Source organism: Zonotrichia albicollis, chromosome 7 (genome assembly GCF_047830755.1).
Source record: "Zonotrichia albicollis isolate bZonAlb1 chromosome 7, bZonAlb1.hap1, whole genome shotgun sequence".
NCBI classification, from domain to species: Eukaryota; Metazoa; Chordata; class Aves; order Passeriformes; family Passerellidae; genus Zonotrichia; species Zonotrichia albicollis.
The window spans coordinates 35,647,452-35,673,787 of record NC_133825.1 but is presented as its reverse complement, the minus strand read 5'-3'; the positions used below and the strand labels follow the sequence as shown (position 1 = coordinate 35,673,787).

At 36.8% G+C, this 26,336-nt stretch overlaps 1 protein-coding gene across 5 annotated transcripts in view; it reads right to left on the bottom strand.

Moving 5' to 3' along the window:
- The window catches only part of DNTT (DNA nucleotidylexotransferase), a 145,898-nt gene that overhangs the window by 58,441 nt on the left and 61,121 nt on the right, over positions 1-26,336 (bottom strand). For 3 of the 5 annotated variants that reach the window (XM_074545030.1, XM_074545031.1, XM_074545029.1), the window contains 4 exons: positions 18,215-18,294; positions 14,794-14,968; positions 8,129-8,254; positions 231-401 (listed from right to left, as the gene is read on the bottom strand). In XM_074545030.1, the coding sequence (XP_074401131.1) occupies positions 231-401; positions 8,129-8,254; positions 14,794-14,968; positions 18,215-18,294 (552 nt within the window). Of the gene's footprint in view, positions 1-230; positions 402-8,128; positions 8,255-14,793; positions 14,969-18,214; positions 18,418-26,336 lie in introns of those variants that run through there. The other 2 variants (XM_026799623.2, XM_074545033.1) reach the window with 2 other exon arrangements.

The following is a 26,336-nucleotide window of genomic DNA, read 5'->3' as shown; positions in this document are numbered from 1 at the left end:
TTCACTTGTTACCCTCATTCCTAAGAGTGGGGGTTCCATGACTGACCCTTGTGTTATCACAAAAGGTTTCCAAAAATCATTTCATTCTTAGAAGCATAGATAACACATTGTTATTACAGGAAATGCAGAAGGTTTGTACACACACAGGGATGTGCCAGTGCTCCTCCCTGTGACCTGTAAATGCTGACCTGTAAAAGAGTCCATTGGCAGATAATTCAGAAGTACATTACCTCAATGATATCTCTGACTTGGTCTCCCACGAAGGGCAACCCTTGGATATCTTTCATTCTTGTTACTGAAAATGGAAGAGATTTCAGCAAAGAAGCTGCCCTTAAAAATTCCAGGCAGAATATTTCATTTTCTTTGAACTCATAATTTTCTGCCATTACCTCAAAGGCATCCTGGGACAGGGTGAGGTAGAGGAAAAAAAAAATGTTAAAGTTTAATAAAAGCTTAAAATACTCAGTATGCTCCTTAGAAAGGTTACTTTGTATGCTAATTCAAGAATTACTCCTTTTCACTACGTAAAAAAGATATAGTTCATTAAAAAAAAAGCAGATCGATTTTCTACCAACTTGAAGTTTTCCAGGTATCATAAAAACAGTATTTTAGAGCCAAGCTTGAAAAGGTTTTGTGAGGTTTGCCTTCTATATTCTATGTGGATCTTATAAATCGGTGTCAAATAGAGCCATGATTTTTAGTATTATGCCCAACCATAAGTAATCCAGCAGATCAGCATGTAACATCTGCATTTTCAGACACAACCAAATAGGAATCTGTGGCAGTACTGGAAACCACCTGCATCTTTTTGAACATGTAGCCATTCTTCTACTTGGTAATTTAGGGAACAAATTCTCCTTTTCTTCATTTTTCAGATGTATAACTTTGCAAATAGAAACACATTTTCTTTATAGCTCTTTATGGTTTGATTTATTTAACATTGCACTCAAAAATACCTGAGGAATGTCCATATAGCTGTTTTATTTCCTAAATTATCCAAATGAGGTCTATCTCCCTCGCAGAATATATAAAAAAATATTTATATTAACAGCAGAGGATTTTAGCAATTAAATGCAGGGAACAGACCACACAAAGGTGTAGAGGAATTTTTTTGTTGTTTGCCACTGCAGAGTATCAGCTTTTGAGAGGGAACCAATGCTACAAAACCATCTTCTTGATTAGAGTGCTCAAACAGTCCTGGAATGTTTTTTCTCGCTCCCAAAAGGCAGCTTCTCACATGCACATCTGAAGTGTCCTACACTGAATAATCATGAAGTGTTCTACACTGAATAATCAGCCCTTGTGATAATTGTGTCTGCACATCCCAGCACCAGCCCTGCTGCCCAGAGGTGCCAGCCCCTTCCCACTGCCAGGAGGGCAGCTCTCAGAAAAGCTGTGTCACCATCACTACTGAAAAACACAATCACATGAAGCATTTCACTCAGAGACTGTTGATAGTCAGTGAGAAAATATAATCAAAGCATTTTTATGATTCTAGCTTACATTTTTCAGTGTTTTCTTGCCTTTGTGAAGCTCATTAAGCTGTTTGAAATAAACAAGTAAAGAGTATTGAATATTCATTATTCTCTGTGCAAAAAAACCACACTGCCTGCAAATGCTGCAACTAATTACAGGTGTCTTTTAACATAAAACTGCTTTTAACATTCTTTTTAATAAAACAGCTATTTATTAAAAAAAGACAGCAACTGGACTTGTCTATTAAACAGTATAGCTCATATTGAGTAATATTCTAGAGGGGAAAAGCATACAAAAACTTAATATTATTTAATAAAAATCTACAATCTAATGGATCTCTGGTGAAGTCAACTTATGGTGATATAAAAAGGAAAGTTATTGACCATTTATTCTAAACTATTAGATGTCTTACATGAAGCACCTCACCTTCACTTTATCAATCAGATCAATAGTCAGATTACCTGTTTAAAAAGTACCAGTTTAAAAGGAAACTAAATTTCCAGAGATTTCCAGCACATTAGAATTTCATTATCTTCAGAGTACTCTGCAGGGTCTGCTCTAATTAAATATGCAACAGAGCTGGGCTACATTTCAGTTCTTCGGTTATTGAAAATTTTACTTCTGTCTCTGAAATTGCGGAATGTTTGTTGGTGAGACTTGGATTAGGCAAAAATGTGGGGTTTAAATGCATTTCCAGATTCCAGTGGATCAGATCCAAGACCCACTAAGATTTTGCTGAATTGTGTTAAAAATAAGAAAGGTGACAGATATAGACAGGAATTCTGATTCTCATTTAATATCTGGTATTTAAGAACTAACAAGAAAAATATCATTCATTTCATCATCAAAGTTACCATTAATCATCTTATATATGCAAAAAATGCAAACTCAAATACTATAAATACTAAAAATCACTCCTGTGATACCAACAAAATGTGCAAGATTCTCAAATAATATATGAGAATGATTCTCAGAAAAAAATAATCAGTAAGACCATGCTACTTTCTGGCTGCTGAACAGCTGACCCAGTAAATTCAGCCTGATTATCAGAGTACAAGTCATGCAGAAAAGCAAAACAAATTAATGGTCCCATGCGCTATTTCATACTATTCTCAACAACAATGTCAGAGCTGGTCCATTGCTACTTACAAAACAGTCTTTAATAAACTCAGCTTAAGACTCTGCTAGAACAAAAATTATAAATATTACACAAAAAAAACCCCATATTTTAAATCTAATCTGTTTTGTAAAGAATTTATTACAGCTTTATGGAGAGGTCACTTGTCTTACAGCTATGCCTACACTCACAACTTTGCTGCCAGCTTGGAAAACTGCTCCACACCTCCCTACCATTGTTTCCCTACCATTCACTCTCTATTAGGACTGTGAACACTCCAGGGCATGCATGCCTTCACAATGTGCTTGTACAGCATCTCTCATAAAAAAGGCTCCTACCTTACTTGAGTCTGCAAACATTACTGCAGCACAAATTAGCTAAAAGAGCCAAAGAGCTTAATAGCAAATTGTGACTAAAACCCCCAAAAATCTTACATTGTATGTGTTTGAGAACCTGTTATACTCAGAACAGCAATTTGAGTTAAATTGTTTTCCCTCTCAGTCACTCTTTTCTACTTGTTTATTTAGTAGGTTGCAAATCCAAAGGACAGGTCCCACTGCTCATTACATCAGCATCATCAGTGTTTGATGATCATTCAAAAGCAACCTAAGTTTTAGAATGCAGCTTTCATTCAAATGATTTTCCTCTCTCTTCCACCTCTGTAAATGTCAATTTTGCATTTTGGTAGGAGGAGATATCTGGCATGTGAATGACCTTTGTATAGGCTGAGAGAGAGAAAATAAATACTTCAGGTGCTTATTTCAAGAAGAATTAAGCAATTTAGGCCAACCTGCATTATTGACAAAAGTTACTTCCAAATAAATGAAATTACTCCTTTTTGTTCAGTCTGATTTTTTTGGTTTTGTATCTGGACTGAAAAGCCCAACACTTTCCCAGATCCTAAGATTTTATCATGTTATTTTACATCAGCTAGAAAAACAAAGGAGCTGAGAAAGTAACAACAAAAGCATAATGTGCATGATCTCAGGGTCCCTGCATAAACACCATTACAAGAAATAAACATATTAGTTCCAGTTGCTCCTCATATTAAGAAACAATAACAAGTTCATTTCTTGAAACAGAGAGGAATTCATGAGAAGTTTTATATTATTCCACATTATAAAAGAAAACAATACAAATTTGAAAAAAGGTCTGCTGACACAGCACAGAAAAGCAATTAGAGTGTTAATCACAAAACAATGACCTGCATGATAGATACACTGAGTAATAAGAAATATAAAATACATATATATTACATACATTAATATGGTCAAAGAAAGCAACATAGATTGATGTATCACACAAATTTAAACTGCTGAAAAGTAAAGATGCCATTATACTCTGTATTTTACAAAGCACCTTCCCATTTATCTTAAAAATCTGAATACATATTTACTCCTTAGACCAAACAATCAATTATTTTTGAATAGGCATACACTTTGCACACATTCACATCATAATTCATAGGTGCAGTCTGCAGATTTTTCCTGAAGGAAGCTGTGTCAGTGGGACACTACATGTCATTAAGAGTGTCCACTCAGTTAGTGGCTTTCTACTACACAGCTCCCAAGTAGATTATAAAACTGAAAATGAGGATCTTCTGAGGTATGTTTTAAAACATCATAATAATAATATAATAATAAGTGCTTGAGCCATTGGCATAATTGATACATTCTTTGGAATATACAAAAGAAGAAAGAAATATTTCTTTTTTATTTTTCTCTAATGTAGTGGAAAGAAACCAGGCATCTTTCCTGTGCTAAACATCCACGTTCTCATTACCATGAGTAAGAGCCAAAGCAAAGTAACATCCAGTAACATTAGCAATAAGCCTCACAATCACAGAACCATTTGCCTCTGACTTAATTAGTTTCTTCTGTAAGAATTAAATTGTATTTTCCTCACAGAAGAATGTCTTTCTGAATTTTATTGCAGTCTGATATTAGTATTCAAATCCAACATCCCCTCCTGGGCACAGCAGAATTACTCCTTTTATTTTAGCACAAGAAAACACAATGCAGTCTCCAAGTGTATATTTTCAGTGGGAGAGAGAAGATAGCTACAAATAAGCCAGAGAACAATACTGGAATATTATATTCCATAATAACGTTCATATTTAAGACAAATATAAAGGAAACTTGCTAAGGTACAGACACTACTCAGAGGATCTGCTCTTTTGTTCTGCAGCTTTGCCCATGTGAGCAGCCACAGCTCACCTGTGAGTAGGGTGATGTGTTCAGGGGCATTCCTGGACCAGCCGGTCAGCAAAACCCCAGTAGGGGTTCCCAGCCTGCCTGCCCCCAGGCCAGGGGACACTGGGACCCAAAGACTGCACAGAGACTGAGCCTGAAGCAGCTGCATCTCTACCCCATCAACTGAACCATGGTTCCACTGTCTACTCCTTGGCATCTGACATTCTTACTGTATTCTTCACACCACAAGCCTTACTACACAATAGCTCATAAATTATTTGACTAGGACTTGCCCCATACTGAATGCACTAACAAAACCTTGACATCTGCAATTTATATCAACTCTTCGGTAGCTTCTTCCATGTGTAAAACTGGTTTGTTTTAACTTTCTGCAAGTTATTTTCTGGTTATTACAACAGACAGGAAACATGAGACATTTGAACATTGAAATTGCACCTAGTATATTAAACCACCAGTTTTTCTTCAAGAGCTGTCATCAAATATCTGTTACTTTTTTTAATTAGTCTTTCATGATGAAATTTATGCAGAACAGGACTCAGGATTAAAAAGGGTCACTAATTATCACTTTCTTCAGAAATCAAGTCCCCTAAAGTGCCTCTCCCAAGAAACCAGGATGTATAAATCCTGCTGCACCCACATTGCTGCCTATTAGTGTCTGTTCCAATGTAATTACCACACTTTCTCAAACACAACCCCTACTTATTTGAAAGGGGAACTGGATACAACATCTCAGGACAAAGTCCAGTAAAAGGAAGAATCCAGGAATTCATTGAAGGATACATTAGCAAATAATAGGTTTGTACCCCTGTTATGGGCATGATCAGAAAACAAGTTAACCAAAGAAAACAGAAAACATGCAAGAAAAGGGAACAAGCCTGGCCCACAGAATAAGGTTGTTATAACAAAATGCTACCATCAACACATAACTCAAGATGGTTTGGACCCAATTTTCAGGATGTATGGTATTGACCCAAGGAAAATCTGTCATTTAATGGTTGGCTGCTCACAGCATGCACAAGTGAATTACACCAATGCTTCAGTGCATTTGCTAAGTGCTTGCACTGAGAAATCTGTAGGAATGCTTTTATTTGAGAATGTGAATTACAGGATTAATACAAGGCCAACAAAACAACAGCGAATCTAAAAATCAGGCTCCTGTGACATTAGGCAGACTAACTGGCAGTTCTCCAAGGCATGGGCCAGTTCTGGCAGCCCATAAACACCCAATCCTTCAGCTGTCATTGCCAGCTTTGGCTGTGAGGAATAAGGGCAACAGCCCTGAGGAGTTCCATTACAGCTGTCAAGATGCTGATTCTAGACAGATTCATAAACTTACTCAGTTCCACCTCCAGAAACAAAACACAGCGTGAACCCTGAGAAGTTACTCTCAAAATATGTTGAAGACGAAAAACTGACACTTTTGTCACCACAAAACCCAGTGTCTACCCAGAAATGTTTAATAAATAGGGTAACAGAAAGGAATCTCCATACTCCCATCATCAAACTGCCCTACTTCTAATGTGTTCAGCTAAATTCACTCAACAAACACAAGCTGTACTTTGACATTAAGACTGCTGCATTGATAAAGCTGGAAGTAATTTAGGGACTGCCTCTGTGAAACACAGGTATAACAGAAACCACTCTAACAATGTGGTCTAAATGCTAATGACAATTAAATCAACAACTTTGTGCCTTCTGGGAGCAAACATTTTCCTTTGCCATTATCCATCACATTCCTTTTAATTCTTTACCTTTAGAATGTCTGACAAAATGTTGTGATATAGAAAATTCATCAAAGAGCCAGGTCCCACATTCTACTCTTTTCAGGAAGTGTAGAACTAAGACAATTACTTCCTATTTCTCAAGAAGTTTGGTATTTTACATAATGTTTCAGTCGTACTATGTTTGGTGTGACATTTTCCCCTACAGCAGCTTGTATTTGATATTTATAAACAGTGAAAAAGAACTGCTGCTTTCAAGAGGTTAAATGGTTGCAATCACAGCCCTTTTTTCTAGCAGGAGGTAGGGAAATGCAGCCATTTCAAAAGCAGGAGTTTTGGGAATATTGGTAACACTGGGGTTGGAAGGGACCTAAGGAGGTCTCTAGCCCAACCTCAGGCTCAAAACAGGGTTAAAACTCAATTCCCATCATGTTGCTCAAAGGGGGCTTTTTGTAAATAAGCAAACAGTTTAACCTACTTGGCTACCATAAATAGTAGCATATATTTGATGTAATTGCTGATTTTTTCAAAGCATAACTACAAGCCAAATTTTAGGGTGTTTAATTTTTAACTGTGCATTCCCAGATCAAGATATTTTTGAGTTCCTTGTAGGTTTATCTTTAGTTCTGAATACCCAAAGGTTTTAGTAATTACCTGGTAAAGGGTTTATATTCACCAATAACTGGTATCTGCTGCTATTCTTTTTATATGAACCTTAGAAATAATATTTTCTTGAAGTATTTGTATGTATTTACAGGAACACACAAGTAGAATCATAAAAATTATAAATAATAACAAAACACATAATAAAGCTTTAGGAAAATGAGGAAGTGTTTGATGTTATGGTTGAAACATATGCATGTAACTATGCCAGATATATTTAGACTGCAATACATTAGAGTCTCTGAGAAATGTTTTCTTTTGAGTAGTGGTCACTGAGTATTTAGAGCCAGGAGGAGCCATTAAGCACAAGAACTCCAGAGGAGTTTAGACTCAAGGACTCAGACCTTCATACCCTCGGAAATGTGCAATGTTATGGGCATTAACTAGGATATATGACAGTCTCCAAGATTTCTATTTAAGTAGACAATTCAAAGGGGGTTTTGTGATGCTAAAGTAATTAACATGCAGTCTGTTTTCATAACTGCTCAGTTGTGAAAATCTGAAGTTTAGTACCACACTTTGAAGAACTGAACTTGGGCAAACCAAAAGGCAGCATAGCAACTGTGAAGAACCTTGGACTCACCTAAACCCCACTTTGTTTATCATACTTCCAGTTTGTCAAATAAGACTGTGATGAAAGGCTAAAAGACATTTTTGGAATGTTATTCTATCATTTGTTTTAAAAATTCATGTGTTTACAAGCTGTTAATGTATTTAAAGATCCACTGTGTTAAGCTTTCAGCAATACTTAGAGGATTCAAGTAAGCTTGCACTCAATTTTAATTTAAGTATGGCAGATTTATAACTATTTAAATTGTTATTATGCTGCCTGTTTACTCATGAATTTGCTGAGGGTGCCACAGAAAACACTGAGGCAAGTATTATAGTAATTATTCTAATTATACCAGTTTTTATTTTATAGATAGAATAAACATTACCGTGAATTTCTTGTTGTAGTTATTTAAAGTTGTCTTTCTCTGGCACGAATACTGAGATACTTTTGTTGCAATAAATGCTGGCATTTCCAATGCAGGCATATTCAGAGGAGGAGATTGGGATTGCTCCTAACAAGGGTAAAAAAAAGAAGAGTTAGTGACACACATGGCAAATAGCTTAAAAATAAAAAAAAAGTACATTTCATGAGCCCAAAATACAAACCTTTGAAGAGCAGGCAAGAAAATAATAATGCTCCTGTCATCCTGCTATGAAAAACAGGTTATTTCACATTGGCTGGACTGACAGTACAGTTTATCTGGTGATTACTGGGATTTTTGCTTTTCTGCAGTAAGTTCTTACAGGGAGTTTTCAATGGCACTGTCATTTTTTAAAAAATGGTCTTTCTAAATGATGTGTGTCTCTACTACTCTCACTACTGCAATAAGTTTGAAAAACTACAAAACTTTAAGGGCAGAGAAGCTCTAAAACACAGAGTTTTCACAGAAAACATTAGATTATTCAATACAAGATTAGGGATATTAGACCAACGGGAAATGTTCTATTGACTTTTTCTGTCTGTAGCTAAATTCAGTAGTGGGGGGAAAATTTTTGTATGAATTAGAAATCAAGTTTTCTCCCCTCTTGCAGGTAAAATTATAGAAAACTTTTTGTTTTGGATTTAATTCATCCAGCTAAGTGTTTAATTTTGGAGTCATTTTAGAGTGAAGGAAACATTTATAAACAGCTACAGAAGAGTAATCACCATCCTTTATTCACTCAACAGCCAGCTGGTGATGTGGTTGCTCCCTTAGCCAATTCCCATAGATGCTGATCCAATCCAGACATCATCTTGTGATGTTCACCAAAGCAGGGAAACGGAGACAAATGCCAAGACCTGAATGGGCATTTCCCAATCTCCAGGCTGCCTCCATGCTCATTCACTTTTCACCTAATTTTGCTCCATGCAAAATAGATCAAGGTCGTACAGGTCTGTGGGCAATCCACCCCTCAAAGACAGGAATTCTCCTGAAAGGCAGGATTCAGAGTCATCCCCACTGGCAAAAGAGAATCCTGAGCACAAGTCCTCAGCATGTGGATGTCCTGACTGGGAAGCACCTAGAAAAAGGCAAACTCGCACTGGTTTTCTGCTGCTTTATATATCCAGTCCTTCAATTCTTTCACTTTCTTTGATGTGCCAAATCTGAAATACTTCAGAAACATGAAGTACCTGCAACAGTTCTCTGTATTTTTTGGTCTTGGTCCTTCTGCTTGAAAATTTTTGGCAGATGTGTCAAAAACTTATTCCATTGCACTATCCAAAGGCCACACGGAAAGAGTTCAACAATTACAATAAAAAATGTCATGAAAATACATAAAAGAATTTTCACACCAAAACCGGAATTTTTTCCCTGTATCCAATCACACAAAGGCTAGCAAACCTACAAGCATGTGTGTATCTTCATAACCACATCCCCAATTATCATTTCATGCTAAATTGCCTTTGTATTTGATACAAAGTAGTTCAAGAACAGTATTCACACACACAAAAGGTATTTGCTTGCACAACTGAAGTAGCAGTGAATTATTTGGTGGTTTTCATAGCATGCCCTGAAAGGAAGAAAGCAATTTTATGTGTAAGACCAGTCTTCGGAATAATCAAAATGGGTTTCAGTCAGGACAGCAACACAACTCATCCACTTCTGCACACATTCATGAATTATATTTTAAAAATGATTTTAAATCATATAAACTATGATTGATTAGTGCTAATATACTGCTTGAAATGATAGTGCCAGCTGCAAAGACTGTGAACAAACAGAATGCTACTGAACAGAATATATAATAAGCTGTTACCTTCTCTAGGACACAGACACACAAAGAACAAGAGCCCTACATGCAGCATCAGCTGCTACTGTGGAGGAGGGCAAAACTAATGCAGAAAATCTGTGCATTTAAGAGTGTGATAGACTGGGCACAAACATCTTATTCCTGCATTAGTAGAGATATTTGAGCATTTTCTTTAATCAGTAAGAGCAATGCATTTAGTTAACTGGCCTTCATTATATTTAAGAACAGAAGAAATTCTGGAGAGAAATTAACAGGAAAACCATCTGGCAAACAATGATTACTACAGTCAGATTTGCAGGGAATATTATAATGCCTGCATGTGAACTATACAAATGATCTATCAGCAGCAGGACATGAGTTGAATTGATACTCCTCAAATTGGTATTTGGTGGGAAAACTGGATGAGAAAAAAATTGTCTGTACAGATTACAGGACAAACCTATACTTCCATCAATAGCAATTACAGTGTAGGACAAGGAATCCTGGGAACTCATTAGACCAAAAATAATTTTTAATACTGGGATGAAACAACTAAAGATAAGAGAAAAATATAAAAAAGGAAAATATAAGCATTAAATAAATCCTTTATTTTTTTAGGTAACTCTACATTAAAATGAATTTGCAGTACACTGCACAGGGGCAACCACTGAAAAATACCTAAATGCGTAGGCTACTTAATCACTAGAACTAGTCAGAGTTTCTACCCCACATCCAGGCTGCAGTGAATGTCACTTGCTACTCGTTCACAGTGACATTTTCCACATGGCATAAGCAGGAGAAACAGCCTTTACCTCTAGCATCAATTTGTAAAGCAGACAGACTTGGTTGCAGAATTAATATTGCGGGGGACTACTTTGCTCTTTGTCAAATTATTTTTTAACACACCAAGAAGTTTAATGACACAGGGAAATAACAGGGAGAAAATGAAGCAGCAGTGAATGAAGTGCACAGACAAGCAGCCAGCAGCTCTGTAAAACCCTGGCAGCATTGACCAAATAATAAAGTCCTCTGATATCCAGAATTTTATGAAGAGAAGGCAGACAGTTTATAGGTTTCATTTTTATTTCCTGAGAAACTCAGACTGTCAGGATGAAGGATTTCTTCCATTACTTACGGCCTCTCTCTTTCACAATGAAACAGAGCGAGATGCTCCAGAAAATGTTAAATATGTTTCCTGACACATGATAAAACAAAAGATCAAAAGATGGTACTTTCTTTCCCTAATGTGGAGAAAAATCCTTTCTTCAAAGAAATAAATCTCTTTTCCTTTCTAGGAAAAAAACAAACTAACAAAAACAAACAAACAAAAAACTAATTAACTAACAACTTCTGGGTTCTGACTGAGGAAAAGGCAGAAGAGATTCAATCACAGCACAGTTCTCAAGGCTGCTGAGTGTGCAGCAACCCTTAAGGATCTCTTCCTCTCTTTTTACCTCTCTGAACACCTCCCCTCTGCCTCTTTCTCTTCCACAACCCAGGAAGCATCAGTAGTTTCTGGCATGTGGGGATGCCCTTTGTACCCATTAATGTCCATGTCCTGCTATTGTCAAGGATACCCTCCTGCTTGTGCTAGGAAAGGTGTCTCTGCACAACGGCTGACCTTTGCCACAGAAATATTCTGCTTCTCTCTCAAAGCAGACATTTGGCTACCATATTTCCAAAGCTTAAAATTAAACTAAATGATGGCTACTAACCCTAAAAGTCAAGTGTGACTGAATGAATCAATAATAATTCTGTCCATCTCAAATCTGGTCAACCATCCTTTCATTCTCTATAAATCACTGACATCAGAGCTACCATCTCTTGGATCATTGCTACCACAGAAAGATGTACTTTAATGACAATTGTAATTAGGATGTTAGCTAATGGTCTGTAACTCTGACTTTATTCCCCTTGTTTTGCATGAAGAAGGGCATTTCTTTTTACTAATGTAGTAAAACAAATGTCCTGAATGAGGAATAACCTTCCAAATAGGCTACTGCAGGGTCTGAAAGATGAAATCTTACTGCTATTGATATTAATGGAAATTTGACCACAAAACTACATGGCGACAAGATTTCACCCAAAACATTCCCCATTGCAATCCATTCTTTTAACTTCAAAACCTTAATGATCTAGCTTGAGTTCAAGGTTTGTTAATTCACTTTCATTTCACATTTTACAAGTCTGACATAACGAACCAAATTTGTCTTCAGTGAAATTCCAATTAAATTACATTATGTATGAGTTCGGTCTAGTACTTAAAAAGAAAATTAACCTTTACTTCAATCTTTCCTCATTTCTCAAGGCAGAAAAAAGAATTAGCATGGTGACACTGCAACAATAAAATTATCTTAAAATTTGCTACACTCCTAGAATTCTTCTTTTATCCTCGTTTTCTTTACAAAATGTTTATTACTTCAGAGCAACTATATAATTAAGATTGGTTTTATAAGCTTTAAAAATACTAGTATAGCTGTCAGTGGCTTCCTTACTGTGCTCTGCATTTATTAGCATGAAATCTTTATGTTTCAATAAAAACATAAGCTTTTACTTGCAGAGCCAGTCTCACAGTATAATTACAATCTCCTGACAGTGCTGATACCTTATTCGGAAGTTTATGCTACACCAATATTCCAAAAGGAATTTTATATAAAACTAAGGCAGTTTCATTGACCTAAAAAAAACTTGTCATTGATTTTAAAAAAAATTGGAGGAATTTAGGAGAAAAAGGTGTTTCTAGCCTTGAAAAGAAAAAAAAAATATGAAATCACATTTTCTGAGCTATCTGAATCTATAGGTGTGCTCATATTGCCAAAATTAAGAATGCACATAAAAGGTAATTTGTTTTGCTTTTAATGCTGATGTGAAACTCTCAGGAAGGCTCACAGGATTTTGTTCATGGTTTTGATGCATTACTTGTTTAGAGAACTTCTCTGCATTCCTTGTATTTATATTTTTATGGCCCGTAACATAAAATAAAGCAGTAGTTACAAGGCTTCCTTTTGTATTTTTTCTTTTCTTATTAATTTCCTTTGTCTATTCTCCCTCCAGCAGATTCACTGAAAAATGTTATAAATTTATTGCAAAAATATATCCTTGGAAGGAATTCAAATATAAACACACATTCTGTCATGGAATCATGCTGAGCCTGAGAGCGACAGCTCCATCTGGTGTATTCACTTCCCCCTCCCCCCAGCCCAAACTGTTATTAAACAGTAATTCTTGTATGTAAAAACCTGGAAAATATTTTCTGGCAAGGAAAATGCAATATGACTGGGAAAAAAAATAATCAGCTACGGTTTTTTTCTTGGGAAAGGATGGTATTTATGAATCACCCTTCATAATCTAAATACCAAAATGATGAAGCAGCAAACAGAGCAATGTTGCTGTTAAATATTCAGGCATTCTGTGCCTCAGAGGAGGTCACATGCTGCACATCCTACCCTGGTGCCAGCGTGGTCACACAGAGCCTAATCCAGACCCTCAGGAATCAGCAGGAATCCTTCACGTTACTTTAGAGAGCTTTAGATCAGACTTGTAGCTCTCTTCACATATGAATAAATTTCTTTGCTGGTGCACACGAAACCCTTCACCATGAGGCTCGGACGGGTGCAGAAGGAGGGGACAGCTTCATTCTAGCTGCACTGCTGGGCCATTTCATGGCTCAGTGGCACAAGCTGGGCACAGCACGCCTGGCATCCCCACCAAACCCCCACCACTCAGAGTCTGTGCCAAGATGTTGAGTACCACTGCTCCTCACTACGCTCCAATCTGAGAAATTAGCAGGTAATTTGTCAGATATAGATAGATATAGAAAACAATCATCCATTGCTTCAAGGTCAAACATCATACATCAAATCATCAACTGCCATTCTCAACATCCTCTGACTTACAGCTTCCACTGAGAGATAAGAGAATATAATAAAACTTAGCACAATTACTTGATGGTGCCAAGTCTGTAAACACTTGTCCACAGACTACATCAGTCTTCTTTTCACAGGTCCTTCAAGGGCCCAGCTGTTACCTGATCACCCGCAACAGCAAAAGTTGTAATATTTTTGCATTGTTTTGAGGAGGCCAAAAATGCCATCAACAGTCCATTGAAGTGCCCTGCTTTCCCTGGGATATTTACCATGATATTGATGTATTTGAGCAAATACCACAAGTACCAGAACAGCAACAAGTGCCTCACTGATGGATATTGCAGAGTATTGCAGAGGAGCTGGGGCTGTTCAGGACCTTAAGGCTCCAGGAAGACCTAACAGCAGCCTTCCAACAATTTAAGGGGCTGCTAGAGAGCTGGAGAGAGAACTTCTTACAAAGGGACAGTGACAAGACAGGGTGTAATGGCTTTACACTGGCAGATGAGAAATTTGAATTAGATATACAGAAGAAATTATTTTCTGTGAGGGTGTTGAGGCACTAGAACAGGTTGCCCAGAGAAGCTGTGGCTGTCCTGTCCCTGGAAGTGTTCAAGGCCAGGTTGAATGGGACTTTGAGCAACCTGATCTAGGGGAAGGTATCCCTGTCCATGGCAAGGAAGTGGGAGCTGGATGATCTCTAAGGTCCCTTCCAGCCCAAACCATTCTGTGATTCTGTATGTACCAGTTTGTACCTTTTGATGAAACAGTAACTCAGCATTACCAGACACTGATAAAGAAGGCGAAGAAGGTGTTTCTACTCTATTGAATCTGTGTGAATTACTCATAAATTTCACAGAAAAAAAATTTAAAATAATAACATAACACAATTACATCTATATTCAGTTAAAAAATAAATAAAATCACAGCCATTCATTCTGGCTATCACTGCATTCACACTGCAGGATCTGTCTTACCATGAGACGATACTTCACTTCTGAATCAACTGGTCTTCCTGCCTCCATGCAGGCTGTGAACCAGGAGATGTCCAGTAGCTCAAACCTAGAGCTGTCACCCACAGCCTGTCCCTTCAGCCAGTCCAGCACCTCCAGGTAAGAGTTGTTCTCAGCCACAATATGAGTGACAGAATCACTGTCAAGAAGTGTACAAAAAGTTTTCTTTTTTTTTCACTGAATCCAACTGTACACAGATACAAAGCTGTTATTTCTGTATTTACTTACCATACACTTCCTGAAAATTGTAGCGTATATTGTACTTTAGGATGTGGGAGCACTGGAGTTTTCATATCACCATACATTTATTCTAGTCACTGACTCTGCCTTGAGGAAAGACTGTAGTCTGACAGCTCCTGTAAGTGCAGGATTTTCTTTCTTGAAGGATCATTTACCTTCCATAGACACTAACCTAATACACATTCTTTGCAATTCTGAAAATATTTTGCTTACACAAGCAGTACCATAATTAAAAGCCTGCTTGACAACACCTGACAGCCTCTTCCCAATACTCCTTATCAACGAGTTAAAGCTTTGCAACATTAACAAGTCAGTTAACAATAATTATTTAAAACTTTCCAGCTAGTAATATCTATTAGGATACTTAAGTTTTCTGTACTTGTATGAAGCCGTTTATTACACATGGCATTGCCAAATATTCATGAATTAAATCTTATGAACTACATGCTCCATATAAAGACCATTTCCTTGCTGCTAAGCCAGTATAACAAAACTGATGGTTTAGTGAATACAAAATTTATAGCTTGAATTGTTATTCAATACATTATATGGTGTACATTGCCTAAAAATACAATAGCACAAAATGCTATTGCAGTAAATTTCAGTTGTTGTACAAGAACAACATTGGAAAGGATCACCTGATTAAAAGGTGATCCTTTTAAAGATTAGAAAGAGACACTTCTGTACACATCACAGAAAAATAATGGACAGGGACAAAGCTGTGTTTCAAGAAAAGATTACCTGCATACTTAGGATGATCTGTAAGTTTCTGTCTGGCCTGCTGATGTTTCTCAGCAAGTTTGGAAAAAATACAGATTTGGTAGGAAATTCTGAATGATTCTGAATGCTCCTGCTCCCTACGCATCCCACAAGGATGCTGTCACCCCCACAACAAAACATGAGAGAAAGAAGAAAATTCTTCATTTCCATCAACTTGTAGAATTAAGTAACTAGATAATATAGTCCAACATTCATTTCTATCGGGCAACAGATTCCTAAACTCCTTGCAGGTAAGGCACAGACAGGCAGTGTCACTATTTGACACTATTTTTACAAAAGGAAGCAAGAGTTAGAACATAAATTGTCTTAACGGCAGCCAAATCCATTTGAAAGTCTGTGACTTTCTGGTAGCCCGTGATGGTGACAGCCATATACAGTAAATTTCCAATGGAGGACCTGACAGATTGCTCTGCAAGCCTTCTGTAACACCTGGAGAAGTGGAGCCATCAGCCTGTCAAAGCAGAGAGGAGACCACCACTGGTGGCAATCACTGTTAGCATGGACTTCAAAACATGTTCCTGCTGTTAAAGGCAGACTGCACACTTCAAAGCAAATTACCTTCCAGAAAACCAAGAAAATCCCTTGGCCTATCTCTGTGATCCTTATTCAAATGAGTGATCACCAATTTCATTAAGTCATGAAATCACAATGACAAATACTGGAATTGCTCCATAGAAAATTGTTATCAAATAACTCTCCAATGCAATAAACATACTGTATTTTGGAACTATAAGAAAGGTACTGAAAGGACTGTACTTCAGAAATGTGTGTCATGCTATAGCACAATTTTTTTTCTCCATATGGTGGAACTTGGAGAGCAGAGTCCATTGAAAAAGAATAAATCCCAATTTATTTTTTTCTAAAAGATTACAAACACATATTAAGTGAATCCCCATGAAACACTGTTGGGTTTATTATTATTTAACTCTGCTAGGTCCTACTTTAATTAAACTGTCACATCTTTATACTCGAGTTAAAAAAAACCTAACAGTTAGAGACATAGAACTTCTGCTTCCTGTAGTTTATTTCACTTCATATAAAATATTCATATGTCATGTATTTGTACCAAGCTGCAGAGCTGGGAACTTTGCCATAACTATGCACACAGCAGCAGTTTAGCTGCTGTGCTCCAGTTTCCTCTCATACCTGTACAGCTGTGCTATTTTCTTGGCACAGAACATAACAAATTTAACGTTTCCTCTGTCATTTTCAAAAGCAAAAATCAACAGTTAAATAGTTTTGTTTTATCCAGTAGCAGCTAAGCTGAAATTAAACATAACACCTGCCTCATAAAACTTACAGAAAATCTAAAATACTGGCAATAAATACGTGTGTGTCAAAGCAGCCCAGATGAAGCATTTACTCTACAGATTATTAACGTAGGATCCAGAACAGCACTCTTAATTTCTTTTTTCCCCAAGAACTCAGTTTTCTATCAGATGCTAATTGCTTGCTTCTGTTCAATACCTGATTTAATCTTGCTTTATAAATTATTTTGCCCTCCCTTCTTCCTCAGATTTTCAAAGTTGATGGGATTGAAAAGAAGTCTGTAGAAATACACTTTTGTAGGGTTGTACACTCCAGAGACAGATCCAGAGACGAGATCAATACTTGGTTTTCCTCCAGCTTTTCAGAGAACCTATATAATGATGCAGCTTTTGGAAAACTGCATAATGACATAACCAGCACTTATGTAAAGCCCTGTTTGGAGGAAGGCTTCCCTCTGAATGAGGTTGTTTGCTGAAAGCAGACAAACCTGAATCTGGAGTGAGTTGCCACCCTCAAATGCCACATCTGTGGTATTTTACTCCTAAGATTTTTCTCCAGTGCTCTTCCAGATTGTACCAAAGCAGAAGCCATAACTTTGATACTCACATTAGGGTATAAAAGTTAAATACTATAATACCAGAGATGATGTAGACAAATGTCCCTCTCAACCCATCACATTTCCATTCCTGTACATTTAACCTTTTTCGTTTTCAAAATTGGCCACTAAATTTAGCTTAATCTTAACCTGACTTCAAAGAGGAAATAAACAATGAGTGATTCAGATGAGCTAAAGACACAATTTATATGCAGACCCATGAAAATTGACAGATCTAAGATAAATTAGAAATGCACATTTTAAAAGTGAAAAATTAGAAATTTTGCTAAGTTTTGTGCTTTCCCTGCTTTCTGTCCAGAAGATAATTGAAATAAACCACATAATAGGAACACCCACTGAACCCTTGAAACATATTTATAATGGAAAGAGTCAAGTATAACTACCAAAACCTTAGGCAAAAGCTTCAATCAGTCACTTGTATGACTATATTGAATTAAAATAGCATTAATGTTATTTCAAAACATATAAACATCTTCCTACCTTAGCTCACTTTCTACTCTGAAACCTTTTCTTCTTCCCAGTTCCATCAAAAACATCCTTCTGGTCAGCCCCATCTTCCTCTGCATAATAAAAATGACAAAGTTACTGAACTTTATTTCGTAACTGCAGGAAAGTTTGGGGGAATGCAATCCTTTCTGTCTCTTCCTCTGGGAGATTACAGCTGGAGCTTTGAACCTATCCATGATGCAAGGTAGAAATGCTCTCACTTGGGTAAAACAGAGCTAACATGCTTTCTGCCAGGCAACAGCTGTATTTAATGTCACCACCCATTGAAGTAATTTTCTTGTTTCCCCTCTGAAATCAAAACCAGGTGCTACACAAGCAGAAACATCACTGGCTCTCTGCCAGCTGGGACTTCTTCAATAGAAATACTCCAGACAGGTGCAAAAATTATTTCATTCCTTAAAACAGCCATTGCCTACAAAGATTATCCAGATAAAATTGATCAGCCAAATCATCTCAAAATTTCAACCAGGTCTTCAGCTAATTGAATGGCTCAGTTCAACCTTTTTGCGTTTAAGTACCCAGTGACCTCCAAACAGCTACAGAGGACATTATGGAGGCTATTTACATTCCTCCTCTGGAGGAGAGGGTACTGCTCATTGCAGAACTACACCAAAGCTTTTGCCAGTGTCACATTGGATGCAGTTCTGTATCTCCCTGGATTTCTATTAGAGCAAGGTGAGCACCATGAACCAGGTTTACAGCCTGTGCATCTGCTTCAGCACAAGTCTACTTCAGTGGTGAATACCCCTACTCCCATGTCAAGCTGGAGTTTTATTTTTAACATAGCAGAGAATTTGGATTGTACCAGTCCCTCACAACACATCAGAAATGTTATGTTACAGTTCTCATTGCTCATGGGCAAGCAAGGTGGGAAAATTCCTAAGTCAGATCCATCAATTATATTTTCAGTTCTTTTATCACAGGTGGATATACAAGCTGAGTTTCAGGAAAATTAGTCAAACCCCACTTCCTGCAGTTATGGCCCTGAGTTTAAAATTAAATTGCAAAAGTATTGCAGACATCTTCTGAGCCCTATAGCTCTTGCGGCTTCAACAGTATTATTGCAGATATAAAGAAATATTTTTCATCTGAATAGAAACTAACCATCTAAAAATTAATATAGAGCTTTCAGCTCTGGGGTCTTCCTGAGGCCACATAGTACAGTATATAGATTAGACTAGATTAATTTCTTCCCTTGCCTAGGGATAACCCAGAAGCCAAAATATCTATTCCTCTTTTGGATTTATAACATCAAAATTGTCAAAATAAATCATTTGAAGCTTATTTTGAAATTATACGAGATATTTTCATAGGACCTGGAAAATGGACAAGCTGACTTCAAAAGGCTTAAGCAAAAGAATAGCAGCATGGAAGCAAAAAAAAAAAAATAGGAATGGATCTGGCATTAAGGCTGAGCAATCTGTTTTGGTTGTTCCATGTCTTTTTTCCAGACTACTAATCAACCACTGAACATTGGTCACTTCCCTGTTTATAGCTTTCCTAGACTTGGTAGAACACTTTATCTCAGTCCCTACAAGGAATAATGTATTGGAGAACAGATTCTTTACATATGTTAAACAAAGTTTTATTTTATGTTATAATTAATTCAGTGCCCTAAAACATGTAAATATAATTTTCCCCAGTGTAACATCAATATGCTCAGTGCCAGTAAAATCCTTCTGGCTTGAATAACGAGTTTTTATTCCTTTGTGTTACTGTTATAACTCTTAAGCCAGATTTTCAAGGGTATTTATGTGCCAAAAAGCTGCAGAGACCTAGTGGGATTTTCAAAATATCTAAGCAACCTAAGCATTCAGCTCCTTTGGAAATCAATTTCTGGCTTTGAACCTAATGCAAAGAGATTTTCTCTAATAAACACAGTATAATATGAAAGTCTCTGCCAATGATGCAATTTTATTAAATGCACCTTCTAAAATTAACAGGATTTCCATATCCCAGATGAGTGAATTACTTACTCTCCTACAATATTATATCATAATATTTTTGACAGTACCACAGAAAGTAGAACATGCATTAGAGAGAAAGCAAATACAACAGAGAAAAGGCATGTCTCTTATTTATGACAAAAGAAAAGTACACTTCTACCTGAGCCATGGCACCACATATGATTCATGGCCTAAAACCACTGAAACTTGCAGAAATTTTCCATCTCATTACAGCCTCATGGAGTTCAGAGTATTTCACATTCCTTGAGGGAAATCTGAACGAACTTCTATGTTCTTGCTATGGATAGCTGTTGAACACTATCAAAGGCAAAGATTAAGAATTCGACACAAATACTGATGGCCATTTAAGCAAACATTTTTCATCACTTGTGATGTGGGTGCCAACAACAGCATCCCAAACTCCTCTGAGGAGCAGAGTACTGATCAACTTCAAAGGGAGGTTCTTTGAGAGGAAGAGTGCTGCAAAGTACAGCTCCTCTGAATTTCAGTATTCACGTTTTCACTACACATTCTTGATTATTGTCAGTCTTTCAGTGCCCTGATATCATGTGACCTGCATTGTAAATATTTTATAAAATAGTACTTGTCCATTCATGTCGCTTTCATGAGGAGAATTGTGAAACTTTCTTTTAACACATAGCTACAATTTGCTAACCTTCAGAGAAAACATCTCTCAAATACCAACAGTAAAAATGAGAGAAGTGATTGGATGCTTTCTAATTTCACATAGGCTTAACGGCATCTCATGCAGAATTGTTACACAATGATTAATTTTCCCTAGCTTTTTAATTTAGTAATTTTTCTTCAGTCATTCAGTATTTTCCAATGAACCAATTCATGGAAATTTTTTAATACTTCTCACATTTGTTTTTGTCTAGATATTCCCATTACTGTTATTCTGTTTGAATTCTGGCTTTCTTGGCTGCTAAGCATTTCCTTTGTCATTTATACCCATTATACCAATCTTTCAGTGCCTAAAAACCATACAGCAGGTGTTTTTCCTGTTTTAAAAATTGATTCTCCCACATTCCTTTTTATAGCCTCAAGCTGCAGCTGGGGAGATTCAGGTTAGACATTAGGAGGAATTTCTTCACAGAAAGGGTGATTAGGCATAGGAATGAGGGCACAGGGAGGTGGTGGAGTCACCATCCCTGGAGGTGTTTAAGGAAACACTGGACGTGGCACTAGGTTCACAAGGTGGTGCTCAGTCAAAGGTGGGACTCAACGTTAGAAGTATTTTCCAGCCTAACTGATTCTGTGATGTTTTTATTCTTTGAACCACTGGAATATTTTTAGGGGGCAGTTCTGAGCTATACATGCTTGAATTATTCCCATCAAAGGTGACAAACTCCATAAGAAGCCATATGACCAAGAATTTCAAGAAAACTTATTAAATGATGGCATGCTTTGAATGTGCTGGCTTGGCTGTATGATGCTATTTGGCATATAAAGTAAAGTAGACCTAGAGAGGACACCAAATTCTGCAGCTGTTGTCACCAAATGTACAATATTACTGATATATATGGTCAATATATGGTCAAAAGAGCTGGTTGTCTTTTTTTTTGCTACCTAATTAAAATGAAAATCTGAATAAAAAGAATTTATTTGACAACATCTTTCAAATCATACCAAGAGGTAACAGCTTGTTTAATTTACAGCATACATAGGTATTCTAGAAAGGTTAAGGTTTTTTTCTGAGCCCTTTCTGAAGAAACTAGGAACAGCAATATCATAGCTCTGAATAATTAAATAGAGCAATAGGGTTCTCCCTTACAGCATAGAGAAAAAGTAATTGGTGACAAATCCTGGCAGGAGCTGTTTCCTATTCACATCAATATTCCTATATTCCCTGGAAACTATTATTTTCACTCATCCTTTAGTCTCTCTGTTCAGTAACAAGGTTTGCAATTGTTCTCTTTAGTTACTCTGCCTATTGTAGTTGCTTCTCCTTGTTGTGGTTGTTATTGGACTATTCTTTGATTTTTGTGCTGGCACATCAATGGTTTTCTTTATACTTTATTCTCATGAGAGCCTTGTGAACCTTTAGCAACAAGCAGAGACATATCTGCATAATCCCATCCCTATACATTGCCAGGCAGATCCTTTGACAGTTACACATCTCTTCCAAGCATAGCTGACAAAGGTAAATCTGCATGGATTTTGAGCAGCATTTAGCTGGTCCCATTTATCTCACTGCTAGTGTTAAAGACATTTCCATTAGCTGAGAAATACCAAGCAACCTTCCAGAGATGAGGAGCTTCACAAACAGGGTTGAACAGTCTAAATTTAGGCAGCTGTAAATGTTACTTATCTCAGCAATGACTCAATAATATTTCTGTGGACATTTCAAAAACTTCTTATATAACCATATAATACTAGAAATAAACACTGTTAAATTAAAATAAAATTATAACGCTGTTATAATAACAACTCATCTCATTCTTTATCTATAAAGAATATTTATGTCCTTTTCTGCTCCTCTAGTAGGACACTGCAAATAAAACATCTAAATTGTTAATTTATCTTCTTTTAATTAGTTGTTGTAACAGTTATCAGGTGGTAGAATTGATGCACCTTGCAGTGACACTGCAGCATTTCCAGACCTACTTACATTACAGAACATACAAACAGCAGTATGTGTGAGATTTATGCCTTCTATAATTACAGGTAGCACAGCATGATGCATTTAATAAAGATAGATGTACCTAAGCCAAATAATGAAAACTGGGAAAAGGCTATTGCCATGATTCACAGAAATCTTTCAACTATATGTTCAATTTTTAGTAGTACAGGAAAGCTCCCACACCATCAAGCTGAGGAGATAATGTGATCAATTAATATAAAAGAGAGAATTAAGTAAGAATAAGTACCATAGGGAAAGGGAAGAAAAACTTATGAATAATGTTATACAAAATGCCCCTCTTTTAAGAGTTTATGCAAGTCAAACCAAGATAAAATTTGGCTCTTGAGCAAAAGCAACAGGTAAGACCTAACAGCACAGTGAGTCCTGACAGGGCTCCTTCTGCACACTCCACTGAAATCAGCTGCAGGAAAAAGAGCCAGCATCAGAGAAGCTGAAGGAATTGCTGATGAGGATTAGACACATCTTTGTGTTATCTACAGAGAGAAAACAAAGCAGATATTCATCCAAGTGATGTGTTGTGAATTTTGCAGGTGAAGGAAAAATCAATTAGAAGCCTTTTTTTTTAATCCTAGAAATCTGAACTGAAGGAAGCTGAAAAGCAGAGTGGAATGGAACAGAATTCTCACCTTTTTAATTTATTTAGGTGCAGCGTTCCACTAATGCAGAACTAATTACAGCAGAAGTGACCTAGCTGAGTAATTAATTCATAGCAGAAAATTTTAGAATCAGGCAGCAGGAATTTTTTCACACAAAACAGATTTTGACATTTTCCTCATAAAAGCATACTTTCCATTTCTTACTGACTTCACCTAATAATTTGGCAGCTACCTGGAGTATCACAAAATATTTACACAGTTTTTATTTTGCAATGTGGATTTAATGTCTCTACCTTTAACTACAAAGAAGGTTAATTTATTTCCAACTGCATAAAAAAATATTTCTCCAAGCTATGAGCCATTTTTCTTCCAGGCTATCTCAAGGTTTGCTTCCATTGTTTCATCTTGCAGAAAATTCAATATTACTGTCATTTCAAAGTTGCAATAGCCCCTAGAAACTATGCCCCAGTGTAGCGCTGCATGTTTACTTAGCAGTGAGCAGGTACTGGTCAATCTTTATAAACAAAGCACTATTTGTAGAACACTTTTGAAAAGGCAGCCCTTAGAGTCACCTGACTTTAAATGGCAGGTACAAGTCTCTTCCCATTATTTTATGATGCACACTTGCTCATTAGAAAATTTCATCACAAGCTATGACACATTTTTTACACTTTTCAAAGACACAGTACAATTGCACCTAACTGAGGTAGTTACATTATGAGCCTTACTCCTCTTTCCTGTGCTTTCTGCTGCAGAGTGGATTCAGTTTTAAGAAACTGAAATTAATTTTCTTCCACGTAAAAAGTCAGACTCAATATGTTATCACTTCACTATTAGTCAAGTTTGTAATTCAATATTTAAGTGACAAATCAAAAGAACACACCATAATAAGAATTTCACCAGAAAACTTCCATGTCATTCTTCCCATAAGGTTTCCTATATCCTTCTGCTTTTTCTGCTCCTGTGCTAAACCAATTATTGTTATGTATTATGAAGCAGGACAACAGGAAGGATATAAAGCAGGTAAGCATATTTGCAAATGCTGCTCTGTCACAATTTACTCAAATTTTACTAAAAATACATGCTATTTTTAGTCACTTTATACTTTGTGATGTTATTAAGGACACAATTCAATATCATAGTCCTCTTTTGCTGTTGGCAGATCATTATGAGGTTTGCAATGCACTAGAATTCAAAATGTCATCCATTTCAACGTGAAAAACAAAATAAGGGCTAAATTTGCCTGCATAACAAAGATGAAAAATCAGGACAAGTTAGAGGAGAGAAAGGCCTAAATCCTGAGACTGTGCTGTGGTTATGGACAGCAGGTACCAGTAGATCCCAAAATTATTATATAGCCTAGAAATAATATTTTGACAAGTACCTTCGTGTTTTCAAAAAACAGCCAGCTCATTTCCTGATACTCTGGGCTGCTCTTCTGCAAGCTTGAGTCAAACACCAGAGCAGTCACACCAACCTACCACTCAAGCTTTCCCTCTCCAAAGCAAATGAGTATAATAGGAGAATTTGGAAATAATCTCCTGTATATATTTAGGGCAAACCACCAAGTAACTTACATGAGGCACTGAGGAAAATACTGCTTTTTCTCTCTTATGGCCTTACCCAACAATCTGTGGTCTACAGACTCTTTACACAGAACACCTGAATATCTCAACATAATATTTACAGCTACAATGACCTTCAAAGAACAAGAAAGCCAGAACAATGTACGCAGACTACACAGAGTGAATGTATATCAAAATCATGTCAAGAAGTCAGCAGAGGAAGATACTCAATACTACTGAACTACTAAAATAATAAGATGTAGTCATGCTTTTTAATGTATGGGAAAGTAATCCAAGATGTCTCTTCTGAGCAATGAAATGTTATGTAAACAAAATGGGACACAATAAAGAAACTGTATAACAAGTTTAATTAAAGAACTTTAAAGGGGGGGGTGTATGCATGTAAGTATCATAATCTGAACCATGCAGTTAACATTGATAAAATTATATTTTGCTAAGAGTATGGGTTTGAATCTACAGAAAATCTGACCATTCCATTATCTCGTGTAGGCATGCAATAAAGTACAAAATGTGCCATATTGCACAACCTGCAAAGGGAAAAATCTGTGCATATTTTCTCACTTCAATAAATCTAGAAAGTTCTTTGTCACAATTCTATGTATGCTATATCTTTCCTTGTATACAGACTCAGTGGCTTCCTGGTTCCTTGTTTCACTTGTCTACAGGTTATGGAGTTAAAATGTCTTCTTGATCCCTTCCTACACATGGTACAAATGTTAAAAACAAGGAGAGAGTGTCAGATATGGGACAACCAGGTGACAGGGGACAGAGAAGGCACACAATTGTGGGCAATTATGCTCAGCTTAGATAGCTGGGGAAAAAGTTCAGATCAACTTTTCAGGAGCTGTTACCACTCCAGTTTTGAACAGTGTGATGAAAGGAACCAGACAAACATTTTTTGATGAATAATGGCAAAGGGATGTTAAAGAAACTACCTAAGTAACATTGTAAGAGTGGATGTCTCTGAGGGGCAATAAAAATAAACTCACATTTCAGGGAGAAAATATTACAGGAAGTAATATTCCTCACTTTTAGCAACCATTTAGACATATTCTCATCACTGCTCACTGGTCAAAATCATGAGACAACAAAACACAAACCCAGCAGCCTTTGTGGTATGATAGAAAGCCATCACACATGCTCCCTCTGCTTCACAGCAAACCACATCAGGATCACCTCACATCACCTCCACAGCTGCACTACCCACAAGCAGGTTACAGCACAAACACCAGTGCAAGCAAGCAGCAGCACAACACAAAATGGGTAAAGGTGAGGGGCAGAAATTAAGGAAGACTCTTTCAC